The sequence below is a fragment of the Mustelus asterias genome, chromosome 14 (genome assembly GCF_964213995.1).
Source record: "Mustelus asterias chromosome 14, sMusAst1.hap1.1, whole genome shotgun sequence".
Lineage (NCBI taxonomy): Eukaryota > Metazoa > Chordata > Chondrichthyes > Carcharhiniformes > Triakidae > Mustelus > Mustelus asterias.
Window position 1 is genome coordinate 12244260 of NC_135814.1, and position 15836 is coordinate 12260095.

Below are 15836 nucleotides of genomic sequence, written 5' to 3' on the forward strand. Positions count from 1 at the left end.
TGGGAACAATAATGAAAGAAATATTTGAATGCAATTAACTCTACCTTAATTTTGTTGATTTTGTAAAAAAATTCAGGTAACTTAGAAATGCAAAGCTACAGCAAGAAGTTGTATTTTGTAAGAATATGTTGGACAGAATTTTCCTGTCCCGCCCGCCACGGGAATTGTAGCCGGAAGGGCAGGACCATGCAAATGACCTTGGGCGGGATTTTCCAGTCTTGAGGCGAGCACGGCCAGAAAATCTTGCCTCTTCTTTTGTGATTTGTCTTAATTTACATGGCTGCAAAGTGGAAACCCTTTGGCAAACATTCTGACATTGAGTAATAGAGTAAGGTGAGGTGGGAGCGACTGCCTTTGACGTCAAGGCAGCATCTGACCAAGTGTGGCATCAAGGAGCCCTAGCAATGGGAATCGGGGGAAAACTCTCCACTGGTTGGAGTCGTGCCTAGCACAATGAAAGATGGTTGGTGTTGTTCAATGTCAGTCATCTCAGTTCCAGGACATCACTGCCAGATGTACACTCTATCATGAGGTCAGAAATTGGGGTGTTTGTTCAGTGCAATTTGTGACTCTTCAGATGGTGAAGCAGTTTCGGCCTGCAAGCATCAAGGCCTGGGCAACATTCAGGCTTGGGCCAATAATCGACATGCAACATTCTCACCACAGGGGCCAGGCAATGATCATCTACAACAAGAGAGTATCAAAGCATCTCCCCTTGACATTCAACAACATTACCATTAATGAATTTTGGATCAGCAATATCCTGCAGGTGACCATTGACCAGAAGTTTAACTGGAGCAGCCATATAAATACTTTGGCTACAAGAGTGGGTCAGTGGCTAGGGATTTTGTGGTGAATAACTCACCTTATGTTTCCCTATCTACAAGGCACAAGTCAGGTGTCTGATGATATACTCTCCACTTGCATGGATGAGCGCAGTTCCAACAACACTTGAGAAGCTTGACAACGGCCGTGACAAAACAGCCTGCTTTGTGAGCTACCAAAGCCATATGCAGGAGGGCAATGGCCTCTTAGTGAAGAGACACATTCAGCAGCCATCTGAGCAATTTATCCTGGTATGGTCAGGTTTGGGGAGATGGAAGGCTTAGTGTTGTGTGGGAGAAGAAGAATCATCAAAGTGGACTTTGCTGCTGGTAGTGGATTTTGAGAACTCCTCAAAAACTGAGGGAGGTTCCTGGAGATGGTCATTCGAAGTTAGCACTGGGCAAAATGGGGATCATGAGTCCACTGGAAGCTGGAGACGACTGTAATTCCACAAAGAGTACGATGTGTGGTAAGCATAATAGGGGAATGTTCCTTTCTGTAGTTTAAAAGTATAAGTTGCCTGCAAAAATAATGTTTGTCAAGTGTGCTTTTAGTCACAGTAAAAAGCTTCAAACTTGAAATCTTCTCATGCCATCCATTAGTTATTAACTGGAAGTTCAGATTTCTTGTTAAACGTTATTAGTCTCAACAGGGACCAGAACCATGTGGGCAATTGCCCCCTTTCTTCCCTGCTCTCTCGGGCTTAGCTTCCATTGTCCCCAAGATTGAAGGCTTAAAGTCCCATCACACTGCATCCTCAGCAGCACACCTGGAGGCGGCATGGTGGCATGATGGTTCACACTGCTGCCTCTCAGCTCCAGGGCCCCAGGTTTGATTCTGATCATGGGTGAACGTCTGTGTAGAGTTTGCGCGTTCTCCCTGTATCTGCATGGGTTTCCTCTGGGTGCTCCAATTTCCTCCCACAATCCAAAGACGTGCGGGTTTGATAGATTGGCAATGCTGAATTGTCATTTAGTGTTCCATGATGTGCAGGTTGATTACACATGGTAAATCTGTGAAGTTACTGGGAGAGGGCCTGCATTAGGTACTCTGTCAGGGAGTCAGTGCAGTCTCAATGAGCTGAATGGCCTCTTCTGCACTGAAGGGATTCTATGAATCTATTGAGTGAGTATACACTCAGAGCATGCACAATTTGAGTCAGAATATTCTGAAATGAACAGAATAAGAACAATCGGGGTTTCACGCAAGCTGCCCACTGGTCAAGTGTACATGGAGGCCAGAAGATAGACGTGATGGGAGAGCCGGATAGATCGATGAAGAGATGAAAGCAAATCAGTGGGAGAGAAAATAAGCTGAAAGCTAAAAGGTGATTGTCGAAAAGGTTACAAGATTAAAAACTAAAATAGGTAAGTAAAAATTCTGAGTTATTGAAGGAATAGATCCAAGGAAGGGAATATTTGGTTCTTAAAATGTACGCATTTAAGATGAGGGTTGCAGGAATATTGAATGCTTGTATCAGAGAATGATTGAAAAATCTGAAGCCTCCAACCACTTAAGTGAACGAACGCACAAAGAAGGTGCAGCAGACTTGCAATTTCTCAAAAGCAATGTCTTGCGACTGGTATTGTTAATCAAGAGTTCCTGAATGGGCCTATAATCTGATCAGATAGAAACAGTGGCAAGTACATACCAAACCCAAGCAGCGCATGTTTCTTTATTTATTGGTGAGTAATAAAATAAAGAACATTCTTATAGATGGAAAACTAAAAAAAATTCATTCCTTAAGTAGAACCATCTGTGTTTTTAATTTTTAAAAAAAAATTCATTCGTGGGACATGGACATCGTTGGCTGGCCAGCATTTATTGATGTGGAGATGCCGGTTTTGGACTGGGGTATGCACAGTAAGAAGTCTCTTTAGATGCAAGAAAGCAGACTTTAACTTGGTGATGTGAGACTGCTTACAGCATTTCTTGCCCATCCCTAGTTGCCCTTTTGATGTTGTGTTCGTTGTATTGTAAAGGTTGAGGATAAACAGGTGGTGGGGTTCTAGCTCCCACTGACCTTTTGAGAAAGAAATTGCTCTCCAACCCCCCCCCCCCCCCCCCTCCACTGCCCCCCCCCCCCCCCCCCCCCCACCAATTAATTCCCTGGTAATAAGCTTAAGGAACGCCTTTTGTTTTTACATAAAAGACATAGAGACATAGAAAACAGGAGCAGGAATGGACCATTTTTCCCTTCAGGCTTGCTCCGCCATTCATTTTGATCATGGCCGATCATCAAATTCAATATCCTGTTCCTCCCCTTACCCCCAAATCCCTCGATCCTTTCTGCCCCAAGAGCGATATCTAATTTCTTCTTGAAATCAGGATAGCCCATTCTCAGCATCAGCCTGTCCACCTTCTCTTTGGTCTCTGTAACTCACCAGTTTCACACTCACAGAAGTGACTCACTCACACCATGAAATCTTCCCTGCTTTTCACTTTGCATTTTCCTCAAACACTTTCAGCGCATTCCCCTGACCTGTTCTCAGTGTCTCCTTCCTGTTGGCTGACTGGCTCTCACTAATATGATCAAATGATTGAAATGTTTGCAGATCTGTGGCCTTTCTCCACTAATGCCTTCCTAACATGCTTCTTCTATTGATCACTGTATTCTCTTGCCTTTCCTTGTCAGTCCAAGGTCAAATATTGACTGACAGCTTCTCTCAGCACTGCCTCATGATGTCTCTCTCACACAAGATGTGGGAGAATGACATCAGGGCAATGGATGTCCACATTGATCTTGTCAAAACTAGCTTTCTCTATCCTCAGTGGCAAGACTGTAGACCCAAGATTGCAAAAAACTACAAAGGGTCGTGAATGCAGCCCAGTCCATCACGCAAACCAGCCGCCCATCCATTGACTCTGAATACACTTCCCGCTGCCTTGGAAAAGCAGCCACTATAATCAAGGACCCCACCCACCCCGGACATTCTCTCTTCCACCTTCTTCTGTTGGGAAAAAGATACGAAAGCCTGAGATCACGTACCAACCGACTCAAGAACAGCTTCTTCCCTGCTACCATCATACATTTGAATGGACCTACCGTATATTAAGCTGATCCTTCTCTACATCCGAGCTATGAATTTAACACTACTCTGCACCCTCTCCTTTCCTTCTCTATGCACAGTATCGTTTGTCTGTAAGGTGCGCAAAAAATACTTTCCATTGTATATTAATATGTGACAATAGTAAATCAAATCAAAAATCAGAACCATGAGAATGTGACTTTCTTAAAACAACAGTTAAATTTGGCCAAGTGTGCAAGACAGAAAGAATAAAACAGAGCAGAGCATGGTATTTGACAATTTGGACACATAATGGAATATACCATAGAATATACAGCACAGGGACAGGCCATACGGTCCAACTTGATTAGTCTGGTGAGTATGATTCACATAAGCCTCTTCCCATCCTAATCCATCGTTCCTCTCAGCACAGAATTCCATTCATTTCCCCCTTGTGTGTTTATCCAGCTTCCGCCGAATATATTAAAATCGAAGTACCTGTGAATGAAAGCGTTGTCGTCATGGCTACTGGTTCAGTCATCATTGAGGAACGGCAGTCAGATTCAACCAAGTCTCCTTTCACAGTCACTGGGGCAGAGCTAAATTGACGTAGTCCCTCCTTTAGCGGAGCGATCCAGTTAAACTGCACTGAAGAGAGACAGCCAACGAAACCCTGTATATTAGCATTCGCAATCTCCTGGTCGAGATTGCCGGTATCTGCAAGTGGGAAACAACAAGAAGCATTCATGGAATGTACTCAGCAGAAGTTGCTCAACTTGGAGGAGATGAAAAATTATCGGGCTTTCATTTAAAAAAAAATCTCACACCAAAGACCAATTCAGCATTTGTGCACTCCCGCAATAAACCTTCATAAGAGTGAAATAATCCCAAAACAGGGTTGATGTTATCCAAGGAGTAGATCTTATTATGCACATGGTGATGTTGGGGACCAATTTAGAAACACCAAGGTACACTGTGAAGTTATCTGAGACTCCAACTACTTTTGATTTTGGGGACATAACTTCAAGGTGGGGGGCAGGAGTTTTAGGGAGAATGTGAGGAAAAATCTTTTTACCCAGAGGGTGGTGACAGTCTGGAATGCGCTGCCTGGGAGGGTAGTAGAGGTGAATTGTCTCACGTCCTTTTAAAGAGTCCTTGGATGAGCACTTGGTACGTCATAACATAGAAACTAGAAGCAGGAGTAGGGCCATTCAGCCCTTTGAGCCCGTTCCGCCATTCATTTTGATCATGGCTGATCATCGAATTCAATATCCTGATTCCCCCCTTCCTCCCATATCCCTTGATCCCTTTAGCCCCAACAGCTATATCTAATTTCTTCTTGAAATCAGACATTGTTTGGGCCTCAACTACATTCGGTGGTAGTGAATTCCACATATTCATCACCCTTTGGGTGAAGAAATTTCTCTTCACCTCAGATCTAAAAGGTTTACCCCTTATCCTCAAACTATGACTCCCTAGTCCTGGACTCCTCCACCATTTGGAACATTCTTTCTGAATCTATCCTGTCCAATCCTGTTAGAATTATATCAGTTTCTATGAGGTCCCTTCTCACTCTTCTAAATTCCAGTGAATATAATCCTAGCCGACTTAGTCTCTTCCTATATGACAGACCTACCATCCCAGGAATCAGTCTGGTAAACCTTTGCTGTAATCCCTCTAAAGCAAGTACATCCTTCCTCAGATAAGGACACCAAAACTGCGCACAACATTCAGGGCTGTGGGCCAAGTTCTGGGAAATGGGATTAGGTGGGAGTTCAGGTATTTCCCACATGTCGGTGCAGACTTGATGGGCCGAAGGGCCTCCTCTGCACTGCATGATTCTCTGATTCTGTGATTAGTGTGAGCATAATGTGTTTGACTCCAGGTGTGATTCCATTGACCTACTGGGAAGCGTTTGTCAAATCAAACTTTATTTAACAATACAATTTAACTGTAACAAAAGGCAACCTTCCCTTGATTATTTTGAGGATCTACAGTTCTCAATTTCCATATAACTGACCCAAATTAGTTTTTAGATATTATATCATGTGATGCTACATTTGTCCTGTTATTGTTGTTGATTTTCTTATTATTTTTGGGGGGCTTAGGTAAAATTTATTTTTTTCATCTTTTCTTTCTTTTTTCTTTCCTTTTTCTTCTTCTTACTCCTACTTCTTTTCCTTTCCCTTCTCTTTGTCTGCCAAATGTAAGTTTGTTAAATTATTGCCGTACTGTAAGATACTTCTGTACTGTTATTCATTATAGAGTCAAAGAATAGAAACCCTACAGTGCAGAAGGAGGCCATTCAGCCCAACAAGTCTGCACCGACCACAATCCCACCCAGGCTCCATCCCCGCAACCCCACGTATTTACGCTGCTAATCCCCCTAACCTACAAAACCACAAAAGGTCGTGAATGTAGTCCAATCCATCACGCAAACCAGCCACCCATCCATTGACTCTGTCTACACTTCCCGCTGCCTCGGCAAAGCAGCCAGCAGAATTAAGGACCCCACGTATCCCGGACATTCTCTCTTCCACCTTCTTCCTTCAAGAAAAAGATATAAAAGTCTGAAGTCACGTACCAACCGACTCAAGAACAGATTCTTCTTCCCTGCTGCTGTCAGACTTTTGAATGGACTTACTTTGCATTAAGTTGATCTTTCTCTACACCCCAGCTATGACTGTAACACTACATTCTGCACTCTCTCGTTTCCTTCTCTATGAGCGGTATGTTTTGTCTGTATCGGGGAAAAGAAACAATACTTTTCACTGTATACTAATACATGTGACAATAATAAATCAAATCAAATAAAATAAAATAACCTACACATCTTTGGACACTAAGGGGAAATTTACCATGGCCAATCAATCTAACTCGCACGTCTTTGGAGTGTGGGAGGGAACTGGGGCACCTGGAGGAAACCCACACAGACACGGGAAGAAGGTGCAAACTTCACACAGACAGTGACCCGAGGCCGGAATTGAATCCCAGTCTCTGGAGTTGTGAGGCAGCAGCGGTAACCTCTGTGCCACCTTGCCAGCCATGATTGTTGTTGAAGTTTAATCGGCAGAAATGTAAAATAATCAGGATTTAAACTTGGTAGAAATATACATAGACTTGTGACTGTGGTAATTGAAGAGTTTGAAGGTTACTTTGAGGAAACATTAGCCAGACCAAACACTTTGGTATTTTACTCATGTGCCAGGGCAGACGATATGATTTTGTTTCCATTATTCTATTTCTGAGTGACATGGCAATCTGCAATTTCAACAAAAAAAAAAGAATCTAGTGAAATGATAAATGGAGGAGTATAAGAAAAGTGATCATGCCTGGGCTGCTGAATGTTTCAGATCAGTCATTATTATGTCCTGTTCACCTACATGATCAGCTGCATATAATGAGAACGCAGGCAATAGTGGACTGTGTAGCCCAGAGAAAATGCCTTGACAAGGGCCGGGCTGGGATGGTTGTCTCTTCTTCATTTAAATGCTGACTGCAAAACTTTTTTGATGAAATGAACAGCATTTAAACGCAAAGCTTTTCAGCTGAGAAAGGAAGGTGCAGATAAAGAATTTGCATTTTTACAAGACAATCAGTTTGTTTCCCCCTAAGTGAAAATAATCGGCTCCTGGTCAAACAACCTCTTGATTTTAGAAACTGTTACCCTTGTTTTCAAATGCCTCAGTAGCTTCGCCCCTCCCTCTCTCCAGCAATGTTCTCCAAATCCCAAATCCTCTGAGATTTCCGCCCTCCCCTCATAGAGTAGAATTATAGAATCGCCCCAATGCAAAAGGAGGCCATTCAGCCCATCGAGTCTACACCGACCACAAACCCACACAGGCCCTATTCCTGTAGCCCCACATATTTACCCTGCTAGTCCACCTGACATTAGAGTCAATTTAGCATGGCCAATCAACCTAACCCGCACATCTTTGGACTGTGAGAAGAAACTGGAGCACCCGGAGGAAATCCGTGCAGACACGGGGAGAACGTGCAAACTCCACACAGACAGTGACCCAAGTCAGGAATCAAACCCAGGTCTCTGGCGCTGTGAGGCAGCAGTGCTAACCACTGTTCCACTGTGCTGCCCATTTGACCTCTTGGGTGGAATTTTCCTGTCCCACCCACCACGGGAATCATAGTGAGCAGGACAGAACCATGCAAAGGTCCATTGACCTCAGGTGGGAATTTCGGGCATAGCGGGGACTGTGGCCGGAAAATCCCACCCCTTGTCTTTCCCCAGTCTATATCAGTCCATAATTGGTGGCCAGGCCTTCAGTTGCCTAGGCCACAACTCTGGAATTAACCTTAACCTCACTGCCTCTGTAATGCATTTGCCTCCTTTAAGGCACTTCTTCAAAGCTTCCTCCTTGACCAAGCTTTTAGTTATCTGACCTAATGGCCAGAATTCTCCTAGGCTGGGATTCTCTGGTCCCGCTGCTATTGAAGGAGATTTGGCTGAGTGCTAAATTCTCCATTCTCACTGGCCATGGGGATGACATCGGAGAATTCCAGCCATTATCCCCTTATGTGGCCTGGTGTCATACTTTGCTTTTGTGGTCAGAGAGCTGACTACAACAATGATTCCTGCAACAATAATGGTAATATCAGCTGTAAGAGCAATTGCGACAATGAGTTAAAGTTAAAGTTTATTTATTAGTCACAAGTAGGCTTACGTTAACACTGCAATAAAGTTACTGTGAAAGTCCACTGGTGACCACACTCTGGCACCTGTTCGGGTACACTGAGGGAGAATTTAGCATGGCAAATGCACGTAACCAGCACACCTTCCGGACTGTGGGAGGAAACCAGAGCACCCAGAGGAAACCCACGCAGACACAGGGAGAACGTGCAGACAGTGACCAAGCCGGGAATCGATCCTGGGTCCCTGGCGCTGTGAGGCAGCAGTGCTAACCACTGTGCCACCATCAAGAGTCAAGCATGCTGGGAATTTTGGTCAAGTTACAATCAACGACAGATGCAGATCATAAAGCTGTTGCAAGCTGTGACCTGGCCTCTGGACTGAAACCTGACGCCTGCTGTACTGACCAAATAATGATAGTTGTTTGGGCAAAGTTAGACATAGTTGAGCCATACTCATATATGGGTTGAGGCCATATGACCTGCATGCCATTTGATCTAAGCATTATGGAGTTGTTTGTATGTAACTCCATTGGCCTGGCTGAACAATGTGATCGATTTCCAGTTACATCATTCTGGCTGAGTGCCAGAGAGCTTTCTGGAAGATTAGGACAGTTTAAGGATAAAGACATGTTTTCAGCCCCGCAGTCTTCAGCAATAACTCAAGAGTTCCACCATTGCAAGTGTGCCCTGAGGAACATCTTCAGAGAAGACAAGGAATCACGAGGATAAATCTACATTGGGAACGGACTTGGGCACTTAGTTCTGAACTGGCTAGTAACCGTTTTCAGTTAAAGAGTTTGAGTTTCAGTTGCGAGTTAATGTTGAAGAGTAAGAGTTAAAGAGTTATAACTTTTGTACTTTTGAGTTTGGTTCAATAAACAAAAGTTTGTATGAGAGAATTTGAGTCAACTCTTGTCCTTTTGGTTTGTAACTCTAAACTAAGTATCTGGAAAGTAGCTTGAATTTGGAGCTGAATAACATTTTGTGATGCTCCCATGAAACACCTTGGTCTATTTTATTAAGTTAAAGGCACTAAATCAATAAAAATAAATGTTGTCTTATTAAGATTGCTTTCTCCATGGCAATGCCTCAGCCAATCAACATTGGTTTGCTGAACCAATCTGTTGCCTTTTTTCCTGTAGTATAAGTTGTTGTGATGGTTTGAAATTTGGCATTCTTGCCTTTAGCCTGATGAGTACAAGATGAAAAGTTTTGACAACATACCTCACATTTCAGCAATATTAAATATGAATTGTTGTTATCATAGAATTCTACAGTGCAGAAGGAGGCCATTCGGCCCATCGAGCCTGCACCGACAACAATCGCACCCAGGTTCTATCCCCATAACCCCATGCATTTACCCTACTAGTCCCCCTGACAATAAGGGGCAATTTAGCGTGGCCAATCCACCTATCTCGTATATCTTTGGACTGTGGGAGGAAACTGGAGCACCCGGAGGAAATCCACGCAGACAAGGGGAGAATGTGCAAACTTCACACAAGCCGGGAATCGGACCTGGGTCCCTGGCGCTGTGAGGCAGCAGTGCTAACCACTGTGACATGCTAACCACTGTGCCGTGCCACCATTCCACTGTGCCGTGCTGTTATGGGAGAGTGCCGTAATGCATTTACACTGTGTGAAGTATTTGAATTGTGTTAACCCTTTGACACAGGCACAAGGCAAGAAGAGGTCTACTTTCAATGGACACACTGAAAAAAAAACAAGGTATTTTGTGCTTCTACCAGCCAACAGAGGTAATGGCTGTATTTAATGTATTCATTTATTCCTGGGTTACGGATGTTGGTAGCAAAGCCGCTATTTATTGCCCGTGCCTTAATGTAATGAAGCATCTCTTCTGGGAATACGCAATGACAGTTACATTATCATTTTTACTTCAGTTAAGCAGAAAAAAGTGTTTTTGTAGTATTAGTGTAGGAACATTTAACACAGTTTTCAGTGCACTAATTTAATGTAGGTGTTAAATCATTTAAGATTTTTAAAAAAAGATAGAGCAATGTGATCCGAATGTGTCAAATGCTTGTAGCTAATAATGCAAACAGTGATTTCTTGGCTTTAATATTCCTCGACGGTCACTGAGATTCAATTGGTAACACTGTTGACCAAGAATCTGGTGGAATTGACCCCATCTCCAAAACTTGAGCACACAAACTAGGCTCTTGCTTCATCGTGGCTTGTCTGCCTATACCGCTGGAGGTTAAAGTACCCATGGCAATATTTAGATACAGGAAGGTCTCTGGTGCTGTGGTCAACATTTCCACTCAATCATAGAATCATAGAAATCATAGAAACCCTACAGTGCAGAAGAAGGCCATTTGGACCATTGGGTCTGCACCAACAACAATCCCACCCAGGCGCTATCCCCGTAATCCCAATCACAAAGAGTAATCATCACGTGTCTCTGCAGAACAGGCACTGCAATTAAGATCTATTCTTTGTGTGTGAAGAGTCTTGAGAACTTGCTAAGAAATGAAAAGTTGCCATAGAAATGCAAGTTTTTCTTTTAAAGAATAAATACTCGATTTAATTTAACGTTTGTAGAGATGGTAGCATAGTGGTAATCTCATTGGACATGAAGGCTCACTTGACTGATTTCTGGGATCAAAGGGGTCATCTAATGGAGAAAGGTTGAACAGGTTGGGCCGAAACCCATTGGAGATTAGAAGAATGAGAAGTTATCTCATTGAACTCTATAAGATCCCAAGGGGATTTGACAGGATGGATGTTGATGGGATATTTCCCTTTGTGGGGGAATCTAGAACCAGGAGACATGTTTAACAATCAAGTGTCTCTCATTTACAACTGAGGTAAGCAGTTTTCCTTTCTCCCAGAATGTCATTAGTCTGTGGAATTCACTTCGCCAGAGAGTAGCGGAGATTGAATTGTTGAATATGTTCAAAGTTAAGTAGAATTCGATGGGCAGCATGGTGGCACAGTGGTTAGCACTGCTGCCTCACAGCACCAGGCCTGGGTTCAATTCCCAGCTTGGTTCGCTGTCTGCGTGCAGTTTGCATGTTCTCCTCGTGTCTGCGTGGGTTTCCTCCGGGTGCTCCGGTTTCCTTCTTTCGCCCGAAAGACATCCCGGTTAGATGCACTGGCCATGCTAAATTCTCCCTCAGTGTACCCGACTTGGCGCCAGAATGTGACAACTAGGGGATTCTCATAGTAACTTCATTGCAACGTTAATGTAAGCCGACATGTTACACTAATGAATAGTCTAAAAAACTCAATTTTGAACAGCAAGGGAGTCAAGGGTTATGGGGAGTGGGAGTGGGGGTGGGGGGTGGGGGGTGGGGGACAACAAAATGATGGAATTGAGGCCACAATCAGAATAACCATGATTTTATTGAATGATGAAGCAGGCTCAAGGGGCTGAATGGCCTACTCCAGCTCCTAAGTCTTGTGTGTTCTTGTGATTAGTAATCCAGAGGCCTAGATTTATGCTCTGCAGACAGTGGTTCAAATCTCACTAAGGCAACTGGCAGAACTTGAATTCAAAGAATTAATAAAAATCTGGAATGGTGACCATGAAACTATCATCAATTGTGGTCAAAACCTACCTGGTTCATTAATGTCCTTTAGGGAGGAAAACCTGCTGTATTTTTCTGGTCTGGCCTACATGTGACTCCAGACCCACAGCAATGTGGTTAGATTATAACTGCCTCTGAATTGGCCTCGCAAGCCACTTATCTGTAGCAATCGTAGATGGGCAACAAATGCTGGCCTTGCCAGTGACACCCAAATCTCATCAGAAAATTAAAAACATTAAGATTAAAAACATTTTCTTACAGAGGTTACTAAGGGATAATTTGTCAGAGGTGCTTAAAATTGTGATGGGATGGATATCAGAGATAGAAACAGATCATTATGGGTAGGACGGTGGCACAGCAGTTATCACTGCTGCCTCACAGCTTCAGGGACCCTGCTTCAATTCCAGCCTTCAGTGACCGTGTGGAGTTTGCACATTCTCCCAGTGTCTGCGTGGATTTCCTTTGGGTGCTCCGACTTCCTCCCTCACTCCAAAGATACGCAGGTTGGGTGGATTGGCCATGATAAATTGCCCCTTAGTGTCCCAAGCTGTGTAGCTAAAATGGATTAGCCATGGGAAACATGTGGGGTTACAGGGATAGGGTGGGGGGGGGGTTAGGGCCTGGGTAAGATGCTCTGTCGTAGTCGGCGTAGTTTTGATGGGCCGAATGGCCTCTTCTGCACTGCAGGGATTCTGTAACTCTATAATTTGTATTGGTGCAAAGTAAAAATAAAAATTAGAAGTTTTGAATAATATAATTTGGACCTGAAACATCTGCTATTATATTTTTGATTCTTATCAATCTAAGGCAGAACTGAGTTGGGAAATGGGAACTGTTTTCATTTTTCCTTGCTAAGGTGGAAGTCAAGTCAGAATCTGGATTTCCGATATGCATTCCGGACAAGATTGTTCCTATCTAATTTTAGATGACCACCGCACTCACTCATAATCCCATTTTCCACGGAGATAAACCCAACTAATGAAGTTACTTGGAGCTCGTAATAAAATAGATTTACCGGGGAATATGTGAAGCCGGCCATAAGTTACTTCATTCTGACCCTTGAGCACCCCATCAGCTAGAGAAAACAGATATCTCCCTTTCCTTGACAGTTTTAAAATGTGAGGCTGAGGGCAAAATGCAATTACCGAGTCTGTAATCTCAGCCATGTCCTTCTCAGCTGCTCATTTCAAGAACATAGGAATTTGGAGCAGGAGTAGGCCATTCGGCCCTTCGAGCCTGCTTTGCCAATCCATAAGATCACGGCTGATCTGATTGTAACTTCAGCCCCACATTCCTGTCTACCCACAATACTCCTCAAGAATCTATCTACCTCTGTCTTAAAAGTTTTCAAAGACTTTCGTTCCACCATCTTTTGAGGAAGAGAGTTTCAAAGACTTACAACCCTCTGGTGAAAAATGTTGCCTCACCTCTCTCCTTAATTTTAGAAAAGATTTAGAATCATAGAATCCCTACTGTGCAGAAAGCGGCCAGTCGAGCCTGCACTAACATCAATCCCACTCAATCCCTATCCCTGCAATGCAATGCATTTACCATGCTAATCTCCCCGACGCTGAGGGAAAATTGAACATGTCCAATCAGCCTATCCAGCACATCTTTGAACTATGAGAGGAAACCAGGTGTCCAGATCACCAACAACTTGTCGAGGTCCGTCCACGCCAAGGCTATAGTTAAGGATGCCCACCAACACCTCTACTTTCTCAGGAGGCTAAGGAAATTTGGCATGTCCGCTACGACTCTCACCAATATTTACAGATGCACCACTGAAAGCATTCTTTCTGGTTCTATCACAGCTTGGTATGGCTCCTGCTCTGCCCAAGACTGCAAGAAACTACAAAGAGTTGTGAACGAAGCCCAGTCTATCACGCAAACCAACCTCCCATCCATTGATTCTGTCTTCATTTCCCACTGCCATGGAAAAGCAGCCAGCAAAATCAAGGACCCCATGAACCCTGGAGATATTCTCTTCCACCTTCTTCCGTCGGGAAAAAGATATAAAATTCTGAGGTCACGTACCAAGTGACTCAAGAACAGCTTCTTCCCTATGCCATCAATGGACCTACCTCTTGATCTTTCTCTATACCCTAGCTATGACTGTAACACTACATTCTGCACCCTTTCCTTTCCTTCCCTGTGTACGGTAAGCTTTGCCTGTATGGCGCGCAAGAAACACTACTTGTGACAATAATACATCAAATCAAATCAGGGCACCTTGAGGAAACCCATGCAGTCATGGGGAGAACGTGCAAACTCCACACAAACAGTGACCCAAGGCCAGAATCAAACCCATGTCCCTGGAGCTGTGAGGCAGCACTGTGCCACCCAATGAAAATGTGAGTATTAAAAACTCATATCGGCACAGATATTTTGTTATGTTGTAGGAACTATTGTAATGTTGCTTACCTACTATCTTGCCCAAGACAAGAGACTTGAGGCCATTAAATGCTGTATCTGAAACAGATGACAGTTTGTAGTTCATGGTATGGAAACGGTCAATCTGTAAAACATTAAGTAGAAAACATAATTATTACACTACAATTTTATTTATTTGCGATATAAAGACACCTTACAGTCAAATGTTTTCTTCTATAAGAGAACAACAATGATTCTGAAATTTAGAATCCCAACAGTGCAGAAGGAGGCCGTTTGGCCCATCAAGTATGCACCGACCACAATCCCACCCAAGCCCCATTCCTGCAACCCCATACATTTACCCTGCTAATTCCCCTGACACTAAGGGTCAATTTAGCAAGGCCAATCAACCTAACCCACACATCTTTGGACAGTGGGAGGAAACCGGAGCACCTGGAGGAAACCCACGCAGACACGGGGAAAAGTGCAAACCCCACACAGACAGTAACCCAAGGCCGGAATTGAACTCGGGTCTCTGGCGCTGTGAGGCAGCAGTGCTAACCACTGTACCACCATGCCGCCCCAATAAATAAATAGCAGCCTTTAGTCTCTCAGAGGTTTTTGGTATGCTTAGAAGCCTGATTTCTTGGCTCTTTCGTGGCCTTACCAACTTGGCCTTCCATCGGCCAGCGGGGTGACATGGTAAGATCGTCCCCCACTGCACCCCCCCCTTTTTCCCTTTGTTTTCGGATTAAGTGCATTGTGAGGCAGTGGAAAATGGCTTGTTGTTGCATTGTTGAATTAATGGACTCCAGTTATACTGCCTGCTCGGCACGATTACCGAGTTAGAGAAAGCTATATCATGTGGAAATTTTAATAGAATTGGCTTTACGGCGACATGACTGTAATAATATAGCTGGTGCGTAATCAAATCCCCGAAACTCATACTGCCGAACTATCATTTAAGACAATTTGACACTCTTAAGCTCAGATATGAATCTGAGGATCTACATGCAGAGCATTGCACTTCTGATAGGATAGCAAGCAAACTCCCTAAGAAATACTTTGGCGTGTTTAGGGATAGGAGCAGAACATCTGTGCTCTCGAGATTCGATTGGATCATGGCTAATCTGCAAGTTAAATCCATCTACCAGAGGAGGTGGTGGAAGCAGGGACATTAGCAACATTTAAGAGGCATCTGGATGGGTACATGAATAGGTTTCGAGAATAGAGGGATATGGACCAAGTCAGGACCGAGATTTTTTTTTTAGTTTACTTCGGGCATCTTGATTCGCACAGGCCTGGAGGGCCGAAGGGCACGTTCCTGGCTGTGCTATTCTTTGTTCTATCTGTTTTAGTTAGGATCATGGAATCCTACAGCACAGGAGGAGGCCATTCGGCCCATCGAGTCTGCACCAACCACAATCCCACCCCACCT

The 15836-nt window shown here is 43.8% G+C and overlaps 1 protein-coding gene across 1 annotated transcript in view; it reads right to left on the reverse strand.

The window, feature by feature from the left end:
* Positions 1–15836, reverse strand: part of LOC144504123 (contactin-associated protein-like 5) — a 922207-nt gene that overhangs the window by 22060 nt on the left and 884311 nt on the right. Inside the window, exons 22-23 of the mRNA XM_078229299.1 lie at positions 14450–14543; positions 4332–4550 (exon numbers count right to left, since the gene is read on the reverse strand). Of these exons, the coding sequence (XP_078085425.1) occupies positions 4332–4550; positions 14450–14543 (313 nt within the window). The remainder of the gene's footprint in view (positions 1–4331; positions 4551–14449; positions 14544–15836) is intronic.